At 36.8% G+C, this 16,413-nt stretch overlaps 1 protein-coding gene across 3 annotated transcripts in view; it reads right to left on the bottom strand.

Annotated features, from left to right (window-relative positions):
• LOC136857929 (transmembrane protein 245) overlaps positions 1 to 16,413 on the bottom strand; it is a 323,942-nt gene that overhangs the window by 29,106 nt on the left and 278,423 nt on the right. The window contains exon 14 of one of the 3 annotated variants that reach the window (XR_011017582.1): positions 4,882 to 5,019. The exons of 1 other annotated variant lie outside the window; for it this stretch is intronic. Coding sequence is in view for 1 of the 2 variants with exons in the window: in XM_067137028.2 (XP_066993129.2) it covers positions 5,001 to 5,019 (19 nt within the window). In the remaining variant the exon portion in view is untranslated. Of the gene's footprint in view, positions 1 to 4,623; positions 5,020 to 16,413 lie in introns of those variants that run through there. One more of the 3 variants, XM_067137028.2, reaches the window with a different exon arrangement.

Raw genomic sequence — 16,413 nt, 5'->3', positions numbered from 1 at the left:
CCTAGAAAGTGGTCCTGAGTTGAGATACCGGTTGCTGTGGAAAGGGCATCTTCTGAGTCATGGCCCTCCTTGAGCTCAGGCGGCTAGAACTATACAATCCACCATGGTCCCTAACCCACTAGAGGAGAGATCCTCACTTGGACAATGTGTAAGTAGGGTAGCATCCTGCTTCATGAATTTACCAAGCTCGTAACATTTTAAGCAAGCCTCGGACCTATGGGAGTAATGGAGTCCCCCTCCAATTTGACAGGCGAGACTCTTGGAAACAACTTGACGAACGAAATGGAATTTGATGGGGAGCTATTAATATTAATGGGGTTTATAGAAGAAGAAAGTAGAACTAGCTGAGTCAGCAAAGAGGATGCATCTGGATGTACCAGGAGTAAGTGATATTCGGGTAAGGGGAGATAACAAGGAAGAGATAGGAGATTATAAAGTGAACTTGATTGGTGTTAAAAAGGGAAGGGCAGAGTGTGGGGTAGGGCTTTTCATCAGGAATACTATTGCACACAACATAGATTCTGTTAGACACATAAATGAGCGAATGATGTGGGTAGATTTGGCAGTTGGAGGAATTAGGATGAGAATTGTCTCAGTGTATTCACCATGTGAGGGTGCAGATGAGGATGAAGTTGGCACGTTTTATGAAGCATTGGCAGTCGGAGGAATTAGGACGATTGTGGTCTGTTACCTCGAGGATGTCGAACTTTGTGAAAGCTTACCATATTTTAACATGAAAAACATGAAAAAAATAGTACGGGATACCTCATGTTTACATTGAGGTTATACCAATAAGCTTGCTCAAACAATAAAAAATAATCATTTAATGTGACTACTTAGGCCACAAATAAACACAAATGCAGTGGAATAAAATATCTACCTATTTAGGAATCGTTTGTTTTCGTATGGTAGTCCTGAAAACATTGGACTATACACAGTCCTACTTTGCACTCCTTGCACCACCATCAACAATCGACTGGCAAATCCTGTCTGATAAAAGGGATCAGTAGACCAATAATCACTAAGTTTGGGTAGCTTCACCACACATATATGACAAAATGTTGCAAAAAACCAATAAATATCATGAAGTTTTACTGCAGACCACCGGTGCCACATGGAATTTTCCTTCAGTTTGCCCTGACGTTTCAATGCCGCAATTGTCGTACCTGCATATCTGTTCGTTTCTGTTTTTATATTTTTGATCACATCATCGCTAAAAAAATTACTGAAACAATCCATTTTGTCATTCCCCGCGCAAAACTGAGTAGAACCAGATGCCGACTGAAAGACAGGTAGCTGTGGTTGGTCATCTGATTCTGACCGTTCATCATCAGGTTCAGATGATCAAGCAGATGTTCTCGGCACAGGTGAATCATCAGCCTGCGTCTCTTCGTTTCAACGAAAAAAAATAAACCCAAATTTCTGTACGCGAAGTATTTATATCATTGGTATTCGGAGTAAAGTAATATAGCTAAACACTTACATTCAAAAGTGGCGCAATAAATAAAAATCTTACTTGAACTATCGCTTGATATGTTATTTGGTTCGTAAGGAGCCTAGTCATCATTTTCATCCATCTCTGAACCCGCTTCTCCTGATAAAATATCCAAAATATCCCTATCATTCAGCCGGCGTGAAGACACGTTTACACAGTAACACAGCTGAGAGCGTGACAGATTTGGCGCGCGCAGCACACGGCATACTGAGTGCTTCGGTAGAGGTCACGCCAAGGAGAATATACCCTGTTTATCGTTTCAGTTCGAAATTCCCAATAACTGCTGCATTCTAGTGGTCACTAGATGAACTATTACCTCCAACCAAGGGACAGGAACCGTACGTGATACGTGTAGCTGGACATAAACACACGAGAATATCACACCCGTATCACATATGGGCGCCGTTCAGAAGCAGGAAAGCAGTGCGCCCGTATCCTGTATGGGCATAGTATTGAAAGTGTTAAAGATGGAAAGAGAGTAGTGTCACTTCCTAGGAAGAAGGATGCCAGTTTTCAAGTAATCTCTCCACAGCAAGAAAACGGTTTCAAGCCCTAGAATGAGACTAAAGAGAGATGGAGATATTCACAAAATGTATCACAAGCATATGTGAGACTACTTTGCTAAAGACCAGATAGAGGGCATTACTATTGGAAGATTGTGAGTTCAAACCAGCCAATTAGAGTGTCGCCTTCACTGGTCCTGCTTTCCACAATTTTTGGACACATACTTAGTGGGAACATCTGTCTTCACTCTGGCAATACCTCACCGCATCTTCCGTCCACCAGTAGCTAGCACATCATTCTATCAAATGGCGGTTCATTCCTCCACGGGTGGCTTTGTGGGGAGGATGGTGGGAGAGGATTGTTGGTACTACAAAACAATGCCTGAGAAAGGTGTTAGGCAAGGCGTTGATAACCGACGAACGCTTAACACCATCCTAGTAAATATTGAAGCCGCCATCAACTCACGACCCATCTCTCAGAATGAAGATGAAGCAGAAGCTCTGACTCCCGTCCATTTCTTGAACGGACAAAGATGAACTGCCATACCAAATGGACCAGAACCAGCATTAAGGACGAACCTGAAAAAGGAGTTAGCAATACGAAAAAAGATCTCAGATGATTTCTGGAAGCGCTGGACTACGGAATACCTCATGGAGCTGAGGAGCTTTCACAAAGTTCGACATCCTCGAGGTAACAGACCACAAATGAGTGTTGGAGATGCAGCACTCCTTCGAGAAGACAACCAACCCCGATACATGTAGACGAAGGCCCGCATAGTGGAGATCCGAGCTGGAAGAACCGTAATTATTATGGATTCAAAGGGGACTGTGTTAACTCATCCATTGCAGCTGGTCATCGCCCTGGAGATTGACCAGGGTGGGGAGGATGTTAGGGATTGAGATGCCCTCTATGCCCTCTATCGGTGTATCATTCTGTGACAGACTAGCAGAGAGTTGTCTATCTGTAAAACCAGAGAGTATGTACCAATAATAAAGGGCTTTGTTTATAGCTTGTAAACGGTCATTACTTATGTTGAACAAAATATAATAGGTGCAATGAGTATGGTATGAAGTTTAGCCTTTCGAAGACTAAATTGATGTCAGTAGGTAGGATATCCTAGAGAACTGAATATCATATTGGTGATACAAAGCTGGAACAGGTAGGTAATTTCAAGTATTTAAGAGGTGTGTTCTCTCAGGATGGTAATATAGCAAGTGGGATTGAATCAAGGTGCAGTAAAGCTAATGCAGTAAGCTCATAGTTTTGATCAACAGTATTCTGTAAGAAGGAAGTCAGCTCCCGGACGAAACTATTTTTACATCGGTCTGTTTTCAGACCAACTTCGCTTTACAGGAGCAAAAGATGGGTGCACTCAGGATATTTTATTCATAAGTTAGAAGTAACAGACATGAAAGTAGCGAGAATGATTGCTGGTACAAACAGGTGGGAACAATGCAAGAGGGTACACGGAATGAGGAGATAATGGCTAAGTTAGGAATGAACTCGATGGATGAAACTGTGTGCATAAGCTGGCTTCGGTGGTAGGGTCATGTGAGGCAAATGGAGGAGGATAGGTTACTTAGGAGAATAATGGACTCTGTTACTAAGGGTAAAGAGAAGTAGAGGGAGACCAAGACGATGATTGTTAGACACAGTTTCTAACGATTTAAAGATAAGAGGTATAGAACTAAATGAGGCCACAGCACTAGTTGCAAATAGAGGATTGTGGCAACGTTTAGTAAACTCACAGAGGCTTGCAGACTGAATGCTGAAAGGCATAATGGTCTATAATGATGGTGTATGTATGTATGTATGTATGTATAATAATTAATTAGATAAAGTGTGACTTGACAGAATCTGTTTATGTTCTTTCAAGAACAAAATATGTCATTCTTTGTATAGAATTGTAATTGTTATATCTAGTATTCGACAGACTGGAGAACTTACAGTTACATCAAGTGAGATATAGAGCACATAGCCAACAGCTCCACATGAAGTCTGTATTTTGTGGGTATGTTTGAATGTAGCTAGATCTCCTATACCGTACACATATATATCATTACAGTTTTCTTCTGAAGTTTAAGAGGAGAACTATGTAAAACCACTTCTAGGACGACCAAGAATGGGATCTTAGTTGAATTCCCAAGACTGGATACATTCAGTTTAGGATTCTGAAAAGAAGCTGAAATTTATGGCAAAAATGAGAATCAAGCATAACATGGGTCAATTAAATGGGAAGCTACCTTGCTAATCTGGTCCATAAGGGCATTTGTCTCTTTCTGTGTGCTTAGAATTCAATTAATGGTGGTTTTAATATATCAAAAATAAGGAGTAAATGGTAAATAATGAATGGTGCACTCCGGTTCTGAAGTTTATTTTTTATGGAAAAACATGTTGCCTTACATATACAGTAATTAAGCCACCTCTAGTTTTTGGAGTTACTTCTGCAAAATTCTAATTCTTCTTCTTCTTCCTCTTCCATACTTAGTACATTCCAAAGAATGAAATTAAACAAAATGAAAGTTAGAAATTCAAATTTTTGTGGATAAGTTCACCTTACAGCTGGATGAATGATGCAAAGGATTGATTCTCAACCACAGAAAAAAAGAAAAGAAAACTGGTAATTTAATAAGCAAGCCTTGATTAACTGTTTTAATTACTGAGTCATACATTAGGAGGAACATTAGTAAGTTTTAAAATGTTTCCATACTTGCACAACATATACATTAATAAAGAACAATACTTTCTATCACAGTTCGGTATTCTTAAGCTATCAATTGTAGCATGTTACAGCACAACCTAATTCCACATGCACTACCAATCACACAAATTATTCACACTATAATAATTACTGTGAAAGCAATCTAGTATTTCAAACTTACATAACACATAATACAGTGTTGGGATATATACTTCCTTAGTACTAAGCAGAAAGTTGCACCCATGCGTTAATGACTTTGCTGAGTCTTCCAAGGTAAAGATGCATCATGCAGCCTTTCATTCATATCACAGAATTTAACCTGGTAAAATAAAGTGCAATTTTTATTACTGTATGTTAACTGTGAAACAGAAGGCCAAAGCTCATGTCAATGAAGTCTAGCATGTGAACTCATACAATATACGTAAAAAATTGAAACAGCATATGCAGACAAAGCTTCAGGAAAAACACTGGTACTAAACTTTAGGAACAAATTGCAATAATTAAGGAGATTTCTACAGATTAGGGTTATTTTCCATCTCTGTCACCAATATCTTTTCCTGTACTCTATGTGTACTAATTAGAAAATTCTGCTAATTCAGACTGCACAATGGCACATTCGAGTAGCCAGTCATTTAGGAGATTATGCATGCAGCTAGTAGGATGAGTTACGTTTAGTGGGTAGTGAGACAACAGTAGTTTAGAATCATTTAATTTATTTTAACTATTAAATACAAATTTCATTTGTAAAACATTAGCTGAAGTAGCTTGGAACCATTTTATTCAATTTCTTTTAAATATAAAATTAGATAATTCGTAAAATATAGCTGAAGTAGTAATAATAATGTTATTTGCTTTACGTCCCACTAACTAGTTTTTAAGGTCTTCGGGGATGCCGAGGTGCCGGAATTTAGTCCCGCAGGAGTTCTTTAACATGTTAGTAAATCTACCGACATGGGGCTGTCGTATTTGAGCACCTTCAAATACCACCGGACTGAGCCAGGATCGAACCTGCCGAGTTGGGGTTAGAAGGTCAGTGCCTTAACCGTCTGAGCCACTCAGCCCGGCTAGCTGAAGTAGCTTTGTACAATTTTGTAAGCAGTAGCTTGGAACCATCTTATTTAATTTCTTTTTTAAACATTAAATCATATAAAGATATAAAAGATATTTTTATTACATCTAATTTAGTTCTAGTTAATTTCTATGTCCAATAAACACACAACAGAAAAAAAAGAAAACTAATAAGATTTGTTTGGAATGATTACCTGAATTTTGTAATATCCCTATGCAAGAACCCTTTAACTCTCCCATCCTACTTCATTAGTTATTCTTTAGGAATGAAAACAGAATACAACAATTAATTTGGGGCATTCTTCTCTGTTACTTTGTTTATGTTTGTTAACTACCGTAATTAGAGAGATATACCACACCTCTCTGTAACATATTTTTGCACCTGAAAAACTTTCACTGTTAATATCTCTACTTCATGCTTTTGGGGTTGGGGGTTTATTGCAGACAACTCCTCGGTTTGTAGAAGACACATTTTAAACACAGTAATTTAAAATAAACCATATGCACAAATTTAACACAAAAGGACTGTAATTTCCAAACCACAGTAAATGTTTATATTTCTTCTAAACAATTGTACATTAGAAGGAAAAAATACTATACAATTAGGTTTATTTGTAAATCTTCTAAAATATAATTATTTGATATACAAACTAACATAATATTCAGTTCTGGGAATTAAAACCAGGACCCTGAGGACTGAAGGTCAAGATGATTGTGTATTTAGCTTGCAGTTACAGGAACCCATGCTATACCCAATTACAGCAGCAAAATTATCTACCACAGGTGAAATCTATAGAGATTTCAGGGTATGGGAGCTCAATGTTTATACTTTTCCATAGTATCAGCATCACAAACATTATTATACAATGTGACAAAATGTATCACAATGGACAGTAAAAATATAAATACAGAGAAGAAACTTGGTAATACTCTATTGTTATGAGTATTACCAAGTTTCTAGTCTACTGTATACAGTATTAATTGATCATGACTTTACTTATCTGTAATCGTTATTCCCAAGAGATCTTTAAATTTAGCCCCAGATTGCTTTCCAATGCCATGTTCTCGCTATTGGTGTAGATCACTTACTTCTTTCATACATATTGTACCAGAAAATACCCGCACCAAAGGGCTAGCTTAAAGAACAGGAGAACATCATTCATAGGGTCATGTGTGGTATACTAATTGAAGTTATTTTCAAAATAAAGTTCACAATGTTTCATATCACCTAATACAGTAGACCCTCTGCTGCAGTGGGACACAAATTCTCCACTACTCATTCACTAGTCTCTATCACCATGGACACCAAGACGTTCTATTTAGAGTTCTTCATTCATCATGAGCACCATGCAATTCCATAAGATCCATTCCAAACGTCCTAGGAGAAGTCACAGGAATTCTTAGGCCATAGTCCCTTGATGGAAGATCCATTTATGAAGATCCACTCGCTGCACTAACTTTAGCTAAACTTAGCAACAAGCTAGTATGTGCAAACTATGGTTTTCTATGGAATTTATACTTGGACAAATCATTACTTCGCTTACTTGGAAGAGTCCCTGAGATAAATTATATTGTTAGTTGAAATGTTTAAACACTATATGACTTTCACCAAATATTTTTAAGTTTATGTAAGTCACTTCTAACACTTGCTGAAAATTATTTAACGTTTCAAAATTTACACAGTTCAAGTTACAAGTGCACAGAGGTTTTAACTCTGTCTATGGAATTGCATAAACACTCAACAAAATTCAAGAAAAACACAAGACTTGGAATTGATAAGATTTCTGGGGATATTCCAAAGGCAATGAGTTGGGATATAGTACCATATTTGAAGTACTCAGATGATTACAGTTTGCATGAAGGAGCTATACAAAATGAATGGGGAGTTGTCATAGAAGCCCCAGTGTACAAAGGAAAGGGTGATAAACATAAAGCAGATAACTGCAGGCCAGTCAGCTTCACCTGTGTAGCATTACATATATTTGCAAAATTACTATAGTACTTATTTTTAGAGAATAAATGTGACTTATTTGGTGGGAGCAGTCAAATATGGCCAACAGCGAGTTCCTACTGGCTGATATGTTACATCTAGTGTTCCATGTTGCTAGCTTACGTTTTGTTTTATCATTTATAGAACTAGAAGTGGGTGAACTGCCTATATTGATGATCATTTCATCCACTGCAATACCTAAAATTCCCTCTTGCTCCATTGCCTTCCTTATTTCCATCTTTATGTGTTACAAAGCATTCAGCCAATCCTATGGTTGAACTTCAATGAAACCTTCCCCAACCAATTTTTCTACCTCAGTCATGTTAAATTTTTTATTGTGCCTTGCAACATATCATTTTCCTTGAGGCCATATTAGTTTGACAACGGTGATGTACGGGACAGGGATAGTGAAGGAGATATGTGAATACATCAAAGAGTTGCCAAGCGATTAAGTTTTTAGTAGTTTCACTGGTGAATAATGAACCCTCAGGAATTATGTACTTGTTTTGTGAAGTGCAACTGATTTGTGTCATGCACTTCTGAATTTTGTTCAGCTTGACAAAGTATAAGCACATACAACAATCCCCATATCTTTATAATAATCAGAAAGCTAGTAATTTCAAAATAGGTATCCTAGGTTGCTATAGCTAACTTAAAGTTTGTGTTATCAAGGACTTTGTAAAAGTACAGTAATTACTTTGACTTTGCCAAGTGATACATGTGAAAGTGATGTGTAATTTTTTATAATTAATACAGTTACATGGTATAAGTATAACAAATAGTTATACAGTGAGCTAAATAATACATATTCAGCACTATATACCCTGTTTGGTGAATATCTACGTATCCTTCAACTAGAATTGGTTACTTGTAGACTGTTTTCTGCTATTAATTTTTAAGAAGTTACCAGTAGTAAGAATGTATACCAATGTAGTCAGCATAGTTTTTATGTGTAAGGAATTATTCACATAAAGACTGATTGATTCATTTATAGTGAATGGGATACATGAATGGGAGTGAATATGGTTGTTTATTGTAACGTGTTGCAGTTATACTTCAGTTATACTTAACTTACTTTAGTTTGTTTAGTTAGTAATACTTTAGTTAGTTTAGTTTATACTTTAGGTTGTAAAGATTTAATATGTTCTACTGAAATATGTATTAAAATGTAAATTGTTGAAATTCTTACATTGTAAAATTATAAAAAATATATTGTAAATTAGTACTCATTTATGCAGTTGTATATAAAAGTAACAGACTTCTTCATATGTTTATGAGGGTATTTAGGGGTTGTATTGAGGGCATAAAGGAGAGAATGGGACCCTCACCAGGATTACTTGATTTGAGAACTTGAAAAAAATTAAAAACAAATGAAGCATAAATTGTTCTGAGCAATTTTCAACAATAGAGTAGTGATACAAACATGTTGCAAATTTCAGGTGGGGAAGGTAGTAACAAGATGAGCTGCTCAACTAAGTAGTATGTTCCGAGATGTTGGCGAAGAAACGGCATGGAATGACATTAGTAGACGAATAAGCTTGCACAGAGCTTTTAAATTAAGAAAGATCATAATATGAAGAGGAAGTTGCAATTCAAGAGAACAAATTGGGGTAAATAATCATTTATAGGAAGAGGAATTAAGAATTGAAATAATTTACCAAGGAATATGTTTGATCAATTTCCAACTTATTTGACTGACTGACTGACTGACTGACTGATTGACTGAAGTGAGAAAAGATAGGAACGACGCTGGAATGTTCAATAACACTAATAACAAAATTTTTTAAATTTTTGTGTGTACTTCCTCAACGAAATGTCTTTCTGTCATTTGTGAATATTTGATGCAGTTCTTTGGTTATAAGTATAGTTGATTGTTGTCTTTTAAAGTAAAATGTCAACATACAAAAGTTGTGAATTGCCAGCAGACTTGATTTGTTATGTTTGGGAAACACTGGATCTGAACAAGTGAAACATAAAATTGTGACCAGAACAAATTTATGTGTGCAATTTCAAGACCAACATGCTACAAGGGCTCCCCATATGACTCATAACAGTGATGGTGGTGATTTTTGTTTTAAGAGGAAGCACAATTCTCTGAACAAATTAAGTGGGTTCCGCGAATATGTCGAAAGCCTACAAATCATCACGACAACTGTCCCTTTTGTATGATGGATGTTACACATTACAAAAGTACCATGAGCAGAAAAATATTAATATTCCATATCCTAGCATAACGTCATCTATTGCTCCAGTACTACATAGCAAAGAGCTGCCAATTCTACCACCACCAAAACAGACTACAAGCATACTTGCCAACTTTCCAAATGACCTGTCGTAAAATCCCCGTACGTCAAAGTACACGGGAAACCAATGCGTCAAAATGCGGTAACACATGACAAAATTTATGTATTTTCTTTACTTAATATAATTTCAAGTTTAATAGCATAATATAAAACACTACATGCAACATTATAGAGCGTGGCCAAATTATTAGACTCAACATCAATTTTGCAACTCGCCAGTCCTTATTTACATAAAATTACATAATTAATTAATCCTACACAATGATCAGTACTTGGTATGCATTCCTGTGTGTTTAACAACAGACTGGAGTCTTTGAGGCATACTATTTACCAAATTTACACAGTTTGTTCTTACTTCTGGGTCATGATGCCAGATCTCTGTAAGTTACTCCTTTAAGGCTGGCTTGGTAACAATGGTACTCTTCTTCAGTTTCATCTTAATTATATCCCAGTCCGACTCGTTGGCTGAATGGTCAGCGTACTGCCCTTCGGTTTAGAGGAACCCGGGTTTAATTCCTGGCCGGGTTGGGGATTTTAACCTTCATTGGTTAATTCCAATGGCCTGGGGGCTGGGTGTTTGTGCTGTCCCCAACATCCCTGCAACTCACACACCACACACAACACTATCCTCCACCACAATAACACGCAGTTACCTACACATATCAGATGCCATCCACCTTCCTCGCAGGGTTTGCCTTACAAGGGCTGCACTCGGCTAGAAATAGCCACACAAAATTATAATAATATTATAGCCCAGATATTTTCAATAGGGTTAAGATCTGGTGAGTTCCCTGGCCAGGGGAGAACACTGACCTCCTCCTCAGACAAATAATTCAACACTGACTTTGCCGTGTGACAGGGAGCTCCAATCCTGCATCATGACAAATTCCCCATTTGGAAACAAACCATTTGCTTTTGGCAGAAGTACTTCTTTCTGTACCCTAAGGTACTGATACTGATTCATAGTTCCCTCTACAATATAAATACCTCCAGGGCCCCACAGTGACATCATTTCCCCATCACACCGGTTGGGTGTTTAACACTTGGTTGAACACAATCAATGTTGAATTCCTTGTTCGATCTCCTCCTGATGTATTGGGAGGATTCATCGCAAATAGAGAAGATGGATTCATCTGTAAAGATCACCTGGAAGGAAAACAGATCCCTCTGTAACATTCAGCTTATAACTGACACTCAAAGAGAGGGGGAAACAGTTCCATATTGTACCAGGAACCATTGGTCACCTGTAACGTAAATTTATAAAGTCCGACATTTGTAAAGGTATGGCCAGAGTTTACGCGAGTTCTCAAAGAAACGGCACGGCACAGCCAGGTATTCAGCATGCAGTCCACATCACCTGTTCCACGTTGCTGATGACGTAATAGTACGTGAATAATTTGTGGCGATCTAGAACCTAATAGAACATTTTCCAAATTCTAAACCCGTTGGAATTTCAATTTATAAACCATATCACCTTATGGCCCATAGTTCAAACGTAAACCCCTATAAAAATCGACCCATGGAATTAGAAGATATTCAATGAAATAGAAATACAATTTTCCAAGAGGTACAAGAGACAGCCCCTCAGGATGATACAAAAGAGAGCAGTTTTGACAGGATCACCAGTTCAAGTTCAGCACTCACAGCCTTAGCTTATGCAGGCTGGTGAGAGGAGATTTATATCTGACGGTCGAACTCGGTACTTTAAGCGAGAATCTTCAAATGGACTCGTAAATTCAGTGAGTGCAACGACACTTAGAAACTTTCGATTGAATATCACAGTGACTTGTGATGGTTGCAGTTATTAACTTTATGTTTCTAACCACAGTTTAAGATGTTAGTAATTAAACAAGTGACAGTATTTGAATAGAAGCTACTTAAAGCTTTTAATACAAACAATCGTGTGTGAATTGAGAACATTTCTTAGAGAAATACAAATTACTTAGCCCTCTGAAATAGACTGTTCCGCAACCATACTTTAACTTGTACATTTAAAGACTGTGTTGAATTGTGATACATTCATGACAAGTGTGAAACATTGAATTGCATTTTATTTTCTTTCACGTTCAAACTCTGAACTTCTCAAACAGTTGTATTCATGATGGGACTTTATTGTCATGTGTTAATTTTTATGAATATTATGAGACTTACACTTCGTCTTCATGAGTAGACTTTATCATTGCGTGCAAACACTTGTAAAATTATGTGAAATGAGCTTTACGATCAGACTTGATTTCTGAAACAGCATTTGTAAAATACAATTTCGTCAGCAAACTCTGTTTTCTAGTGACATTACTTTCAAATTTGATTTTTCAGTGGAAGAAAACTTCGTTCCTAAGTAATGACACTTATAATTATTAATAATAAACTATGCTTTTAATAAACTGTAATCTCAGAGTGATATGATATACGGATAACTGAACTGTGCTATAAATAGACCGTGTTATCCGAATAATATTACTTACGAGTAACTGAATTGTGCTTTTAATAAACTGTGATATCCGAGTGACATTAATTACAGAGGATAGAATTAGGCATGTAATGGACTATGATTTCCAGTATAAAGTCTTGAAATATGCTGCCAGTGATTGAAATAACTCACTTGTGTGCACTTTACCAAATAATGTGCTATGTTAAAGAGGACACTCTTAAAGTTAATGATAGTCAGTTGAACTTTTTCATGTTCTACAACTACATTTGAATACGATAAATCCTGACAAGTGCCTGTCGCAATCATCTACACCTGTCAACGAGGGAAGAGAAGATTTGGTTCGACGTGGGACATCAGACCTTGGTTCAACGAGGGAATCAAACGTGGTACCATGGTGGACATCACGACATCAGACTACAAAGGGATTCAACGTGTGGTTTGCTAAACTACATGTTCTCCAGTCCAGTCCAGTGTTCCAGTAATACAGGTGATATAAGTGCTTACAAAAAAAAAAAAGAAAAACCCCTTTGTGGTTCCACCAGACTAAATTTCTACTTGTGGAACGAAAAAGTCAGTGATTTTGGAAAGGGCAGTTTTTACGAACACTATAAACTTTAACTGGAAATCGTTCTGGTCTAACGCAATTGTTTAAAAGACAAGATTAAATTCTTACAAGACACACTTTATTTACTATTTCACAATTTTGCAAACTTCAGTGTTAAATAATTAGATAAACGTAGGCAAAGATTTGCGTCTCAAGTGCTACAAAACTCTAAATAGAGTTCACATTACAAGTGGTAGAATATTTAATTTAATCATTTTCTGTTCACTTAATATGAATTTATTTCAAGAAAGACTTTATCAGAAGAATTTGTTGCCTTAAGAAATAGGTTATTTTCATTTGCGAGAAAGGTTTGTTATTTTTTTGACAAGCCTATTTGTATGATAAGCATTCTTTACTTTCAATAATTTCAATGGAAGCTAGCCATTTTTTTTTTTTTTGGTAAATCTATTATCAAGAGAAGTGATAGGGAATCAACCGTTCATGCTCAATGAAGGGAATAAATGTTTTTAAAAATATATATACTGTCATTTCGCATACCTCTCTCTGTACTGCTCAGAAGTACCGTATATCCATTTGACAAACACTCATGCCTTATTTCCTGGTACAATACGTAACAATAAAATGAACTTCTAAAATTTCTCAATATGTGACATTTTTCTCTAGCAGGCCTCCTCAAGTAATTAATCCTTATAAATGAACTTCTGATGTCTATTTATTGTAGAAATAAGTAAATAAAAGGATTTATCTAATGGGGAACAGTGTTTGAGGCCGCTAGCCGACTTAAGGCACTTCACAGCCATTGAAGGAGTGATCTTGGCTTTTTTCTGAGGCTGACAAGTTTGAAATCCTTCCCTAGCGAGTGTTGTTCACACTGTTCTTGACGACACATCCAGTCCGTACTCGTGCATCTTGAGGAAGAGTTCCTTATTAGTTGATTTCCTGTTTTGTAGGACAAGATTTTTAAGTTTCCTCATGCCTCTGTCATCAAGTTTTTGTTTATGTCCGCATTTCCCACTATGATTCCATTGTAGTCTTGTCCATTACTGCACTGTTTTTTGATTCTGCTAACAGATTTTTAGGATATATTCAGTTTTTGTGCTATGGCCCTCTGCGAGTAAGTATCTTTTTATAGAAAAGCAGTGGAACAAGTGGGAAGTAGGTTTCCATTTTGATGTACCAGGATTTCCTACAAGTTTTAAATTACTAATTAACTTTTATGTGGCCATGGCCCTGTCATTTTCTACCATTAGAAAAAACAACTAGAATAATCACTACTGAGTTTGAACAGTGAAATCAGAATGACGCGATTAGAAAGAACCTCGAGAATTCCACTAGTAACAATAAAACTTACACAAATAATTTTCTCGTTTCCTTGGCACTGCTAACTGCATAGCCAACTCATCTTTGCTGGATAAAGATTCAACGAAATCCCCATACCTTTCCATTTTTATTGCGTATTTATTAATTAATTATTACTGATTTATTAATTTTTTACTTATTTCTACTCCTCAACTCACAAGTACCTTAACAGAATTCATTAACAGATTTAGAAATAAGTATTACCGCTTAAAGGTTATGGCAATGTTAACAAACCACATGTGAGAAGAACAAGGAACAGAACATGAGTGGAAATGCATGTGGTCTGTCCAGTGAGTTTCCTTTTTCACGCACGTATTCCAATGTGCATGTCCGTATTACCGGTCCATACCACAGGCCGCGGACGAGTTCTAGTGATCAGTAACTGCAGTTTGAGGTGTTTTGGAATGCTGAATTTGAGTATGTGCATCAGTCCGGGATTGGTTTGGTGTGTGTTGGAACACTTTCCCTCAACTGCGCATGTCGGACGGTCAGGGACTCTTGTTTGGAACGAATCTTTAGTGTTAACAGTAGCTCTAACAACGAACAGTGACACAAGAATGATGCACTTCCAGTAGGTCGAATAATGCATAGAGTCAATTGTTTTTAAGACAGTGTTAAGAGTTAATAAGTCAACAAAAGTGATAGATATATGAAATATGAGACTTCACCATCACAATATCATTCACCAAGCTGATAAATGCACTGTAATATGTGACCTGCAAATGAAATAAAACTTGGGACATATATGGCCCTTGTACCTCAAAGGGTTAATGAACTTGGAACTGGTACATCAATCTAATTAAATTTTAAAAACATTTAAACTTTCCCAAATTTAATATATAAGAATGGGACAAACAGCTAGGGTGAATAAATGTTAAGAATATACACCAATTTCTAGTGGAGGAATCATCCACCCAAAATATGCCCAGAGGCATAGGTCCATTAACAGTCAAAACAAAAGCAAACGTAAGAACAATCCAAAAGAAAATATTTAAACATATAACAAGCCCCAAAATTTAAAAAAATAATTTAAAATTCAATAGCAATTAAACCTAAATCCCAAATATTATCAAATGGATCAGTAAACTAACTAAATCAAATCACATGGGTGACAAAAACAAACAATAACGCCAGACTCAGTAATTCGTGCGTCCGTACACACTGAGTATTAACAATGATCTCACGCCAAGATCAAAACAAAACAGCGTCCCCTCACGAGAACAAAAGGAAGATCATCAAGGTCAGGCAACAGAGACATAATTACATTACGGGACAAAAATGAGGGAAAATGTAACAATACAATGCAAAAGAAAAGAATTTAAACGCTTCAAACACTCCACTAGAATGCACCAATCCCCCATGAAATTTTAAGTAAAGTATCACCCTTTTGAATATTACAGTTGAAATATATGCTTGAAATAGTATAAGGTTTAAATATTTAGGATGCCCCAGAGATGAATGATTATACATTTATTTCCTAATGACCTATATATTTAGGCCGGCCCCATGGTGTAGGAGTAGCCTGCCTGCCTCTCGCCTGGAGGTCCCGAGTTTGATTCCCGACCAGGTCAGTGATTTTTCTCTCGACCTGAGGGCTGGTTTGAGGTCCACTCAGCCTACGTGATTAGAATTGAGGAGTTATCTGACAGTGAGATGGCGGCCCCGGTCTCGAAAGCCCAGAATAACGGCCGAGAGGATGCGCTGTGTTGACCACACGACCCCTCGTAATCTGCAGGCCTTCAGGCTGAGCAGCGGTCGCTGGGCAGGCCAAGGCCCTTTCATGGGCGTTAAGTGCCGTGGGGTTTAGTTTTTTTGGTTTGGTTTTCTATATATTTAGGATGTGAATCATACTAATAATTAAACAATATAAATTTTAAATAAGTTGGAGATAAAATATCCATGAGAAATTAACATTATGAAACCTAATTAATAATAATAATAATAATGAAAAAAATTTAAACCTAAGAAGAAAAATGGTTTTAAAAAATGGTGATTTA

This window comes from Anabrus simplex, chromosome 1, assembly GCF_040414725.1.
Source record: "Anabrus simplex isolate iqAnaSimp1 chromosome 1, ASM4041472v1, whole genome shotgun sequence".
Taxonomy (NCBI): domain Eukaryota; kingdom Metazoa; phylum Arthropoda; class Insecta; order Orthoptera; family Tettigoniidae; genus Anabrus; species Anabrus simplex.
The sequence above is the reverse complement of the archived record's forward strand: the minus strand, read 5'-3'. Positions and strand labels throughout refer to the sequence as shown.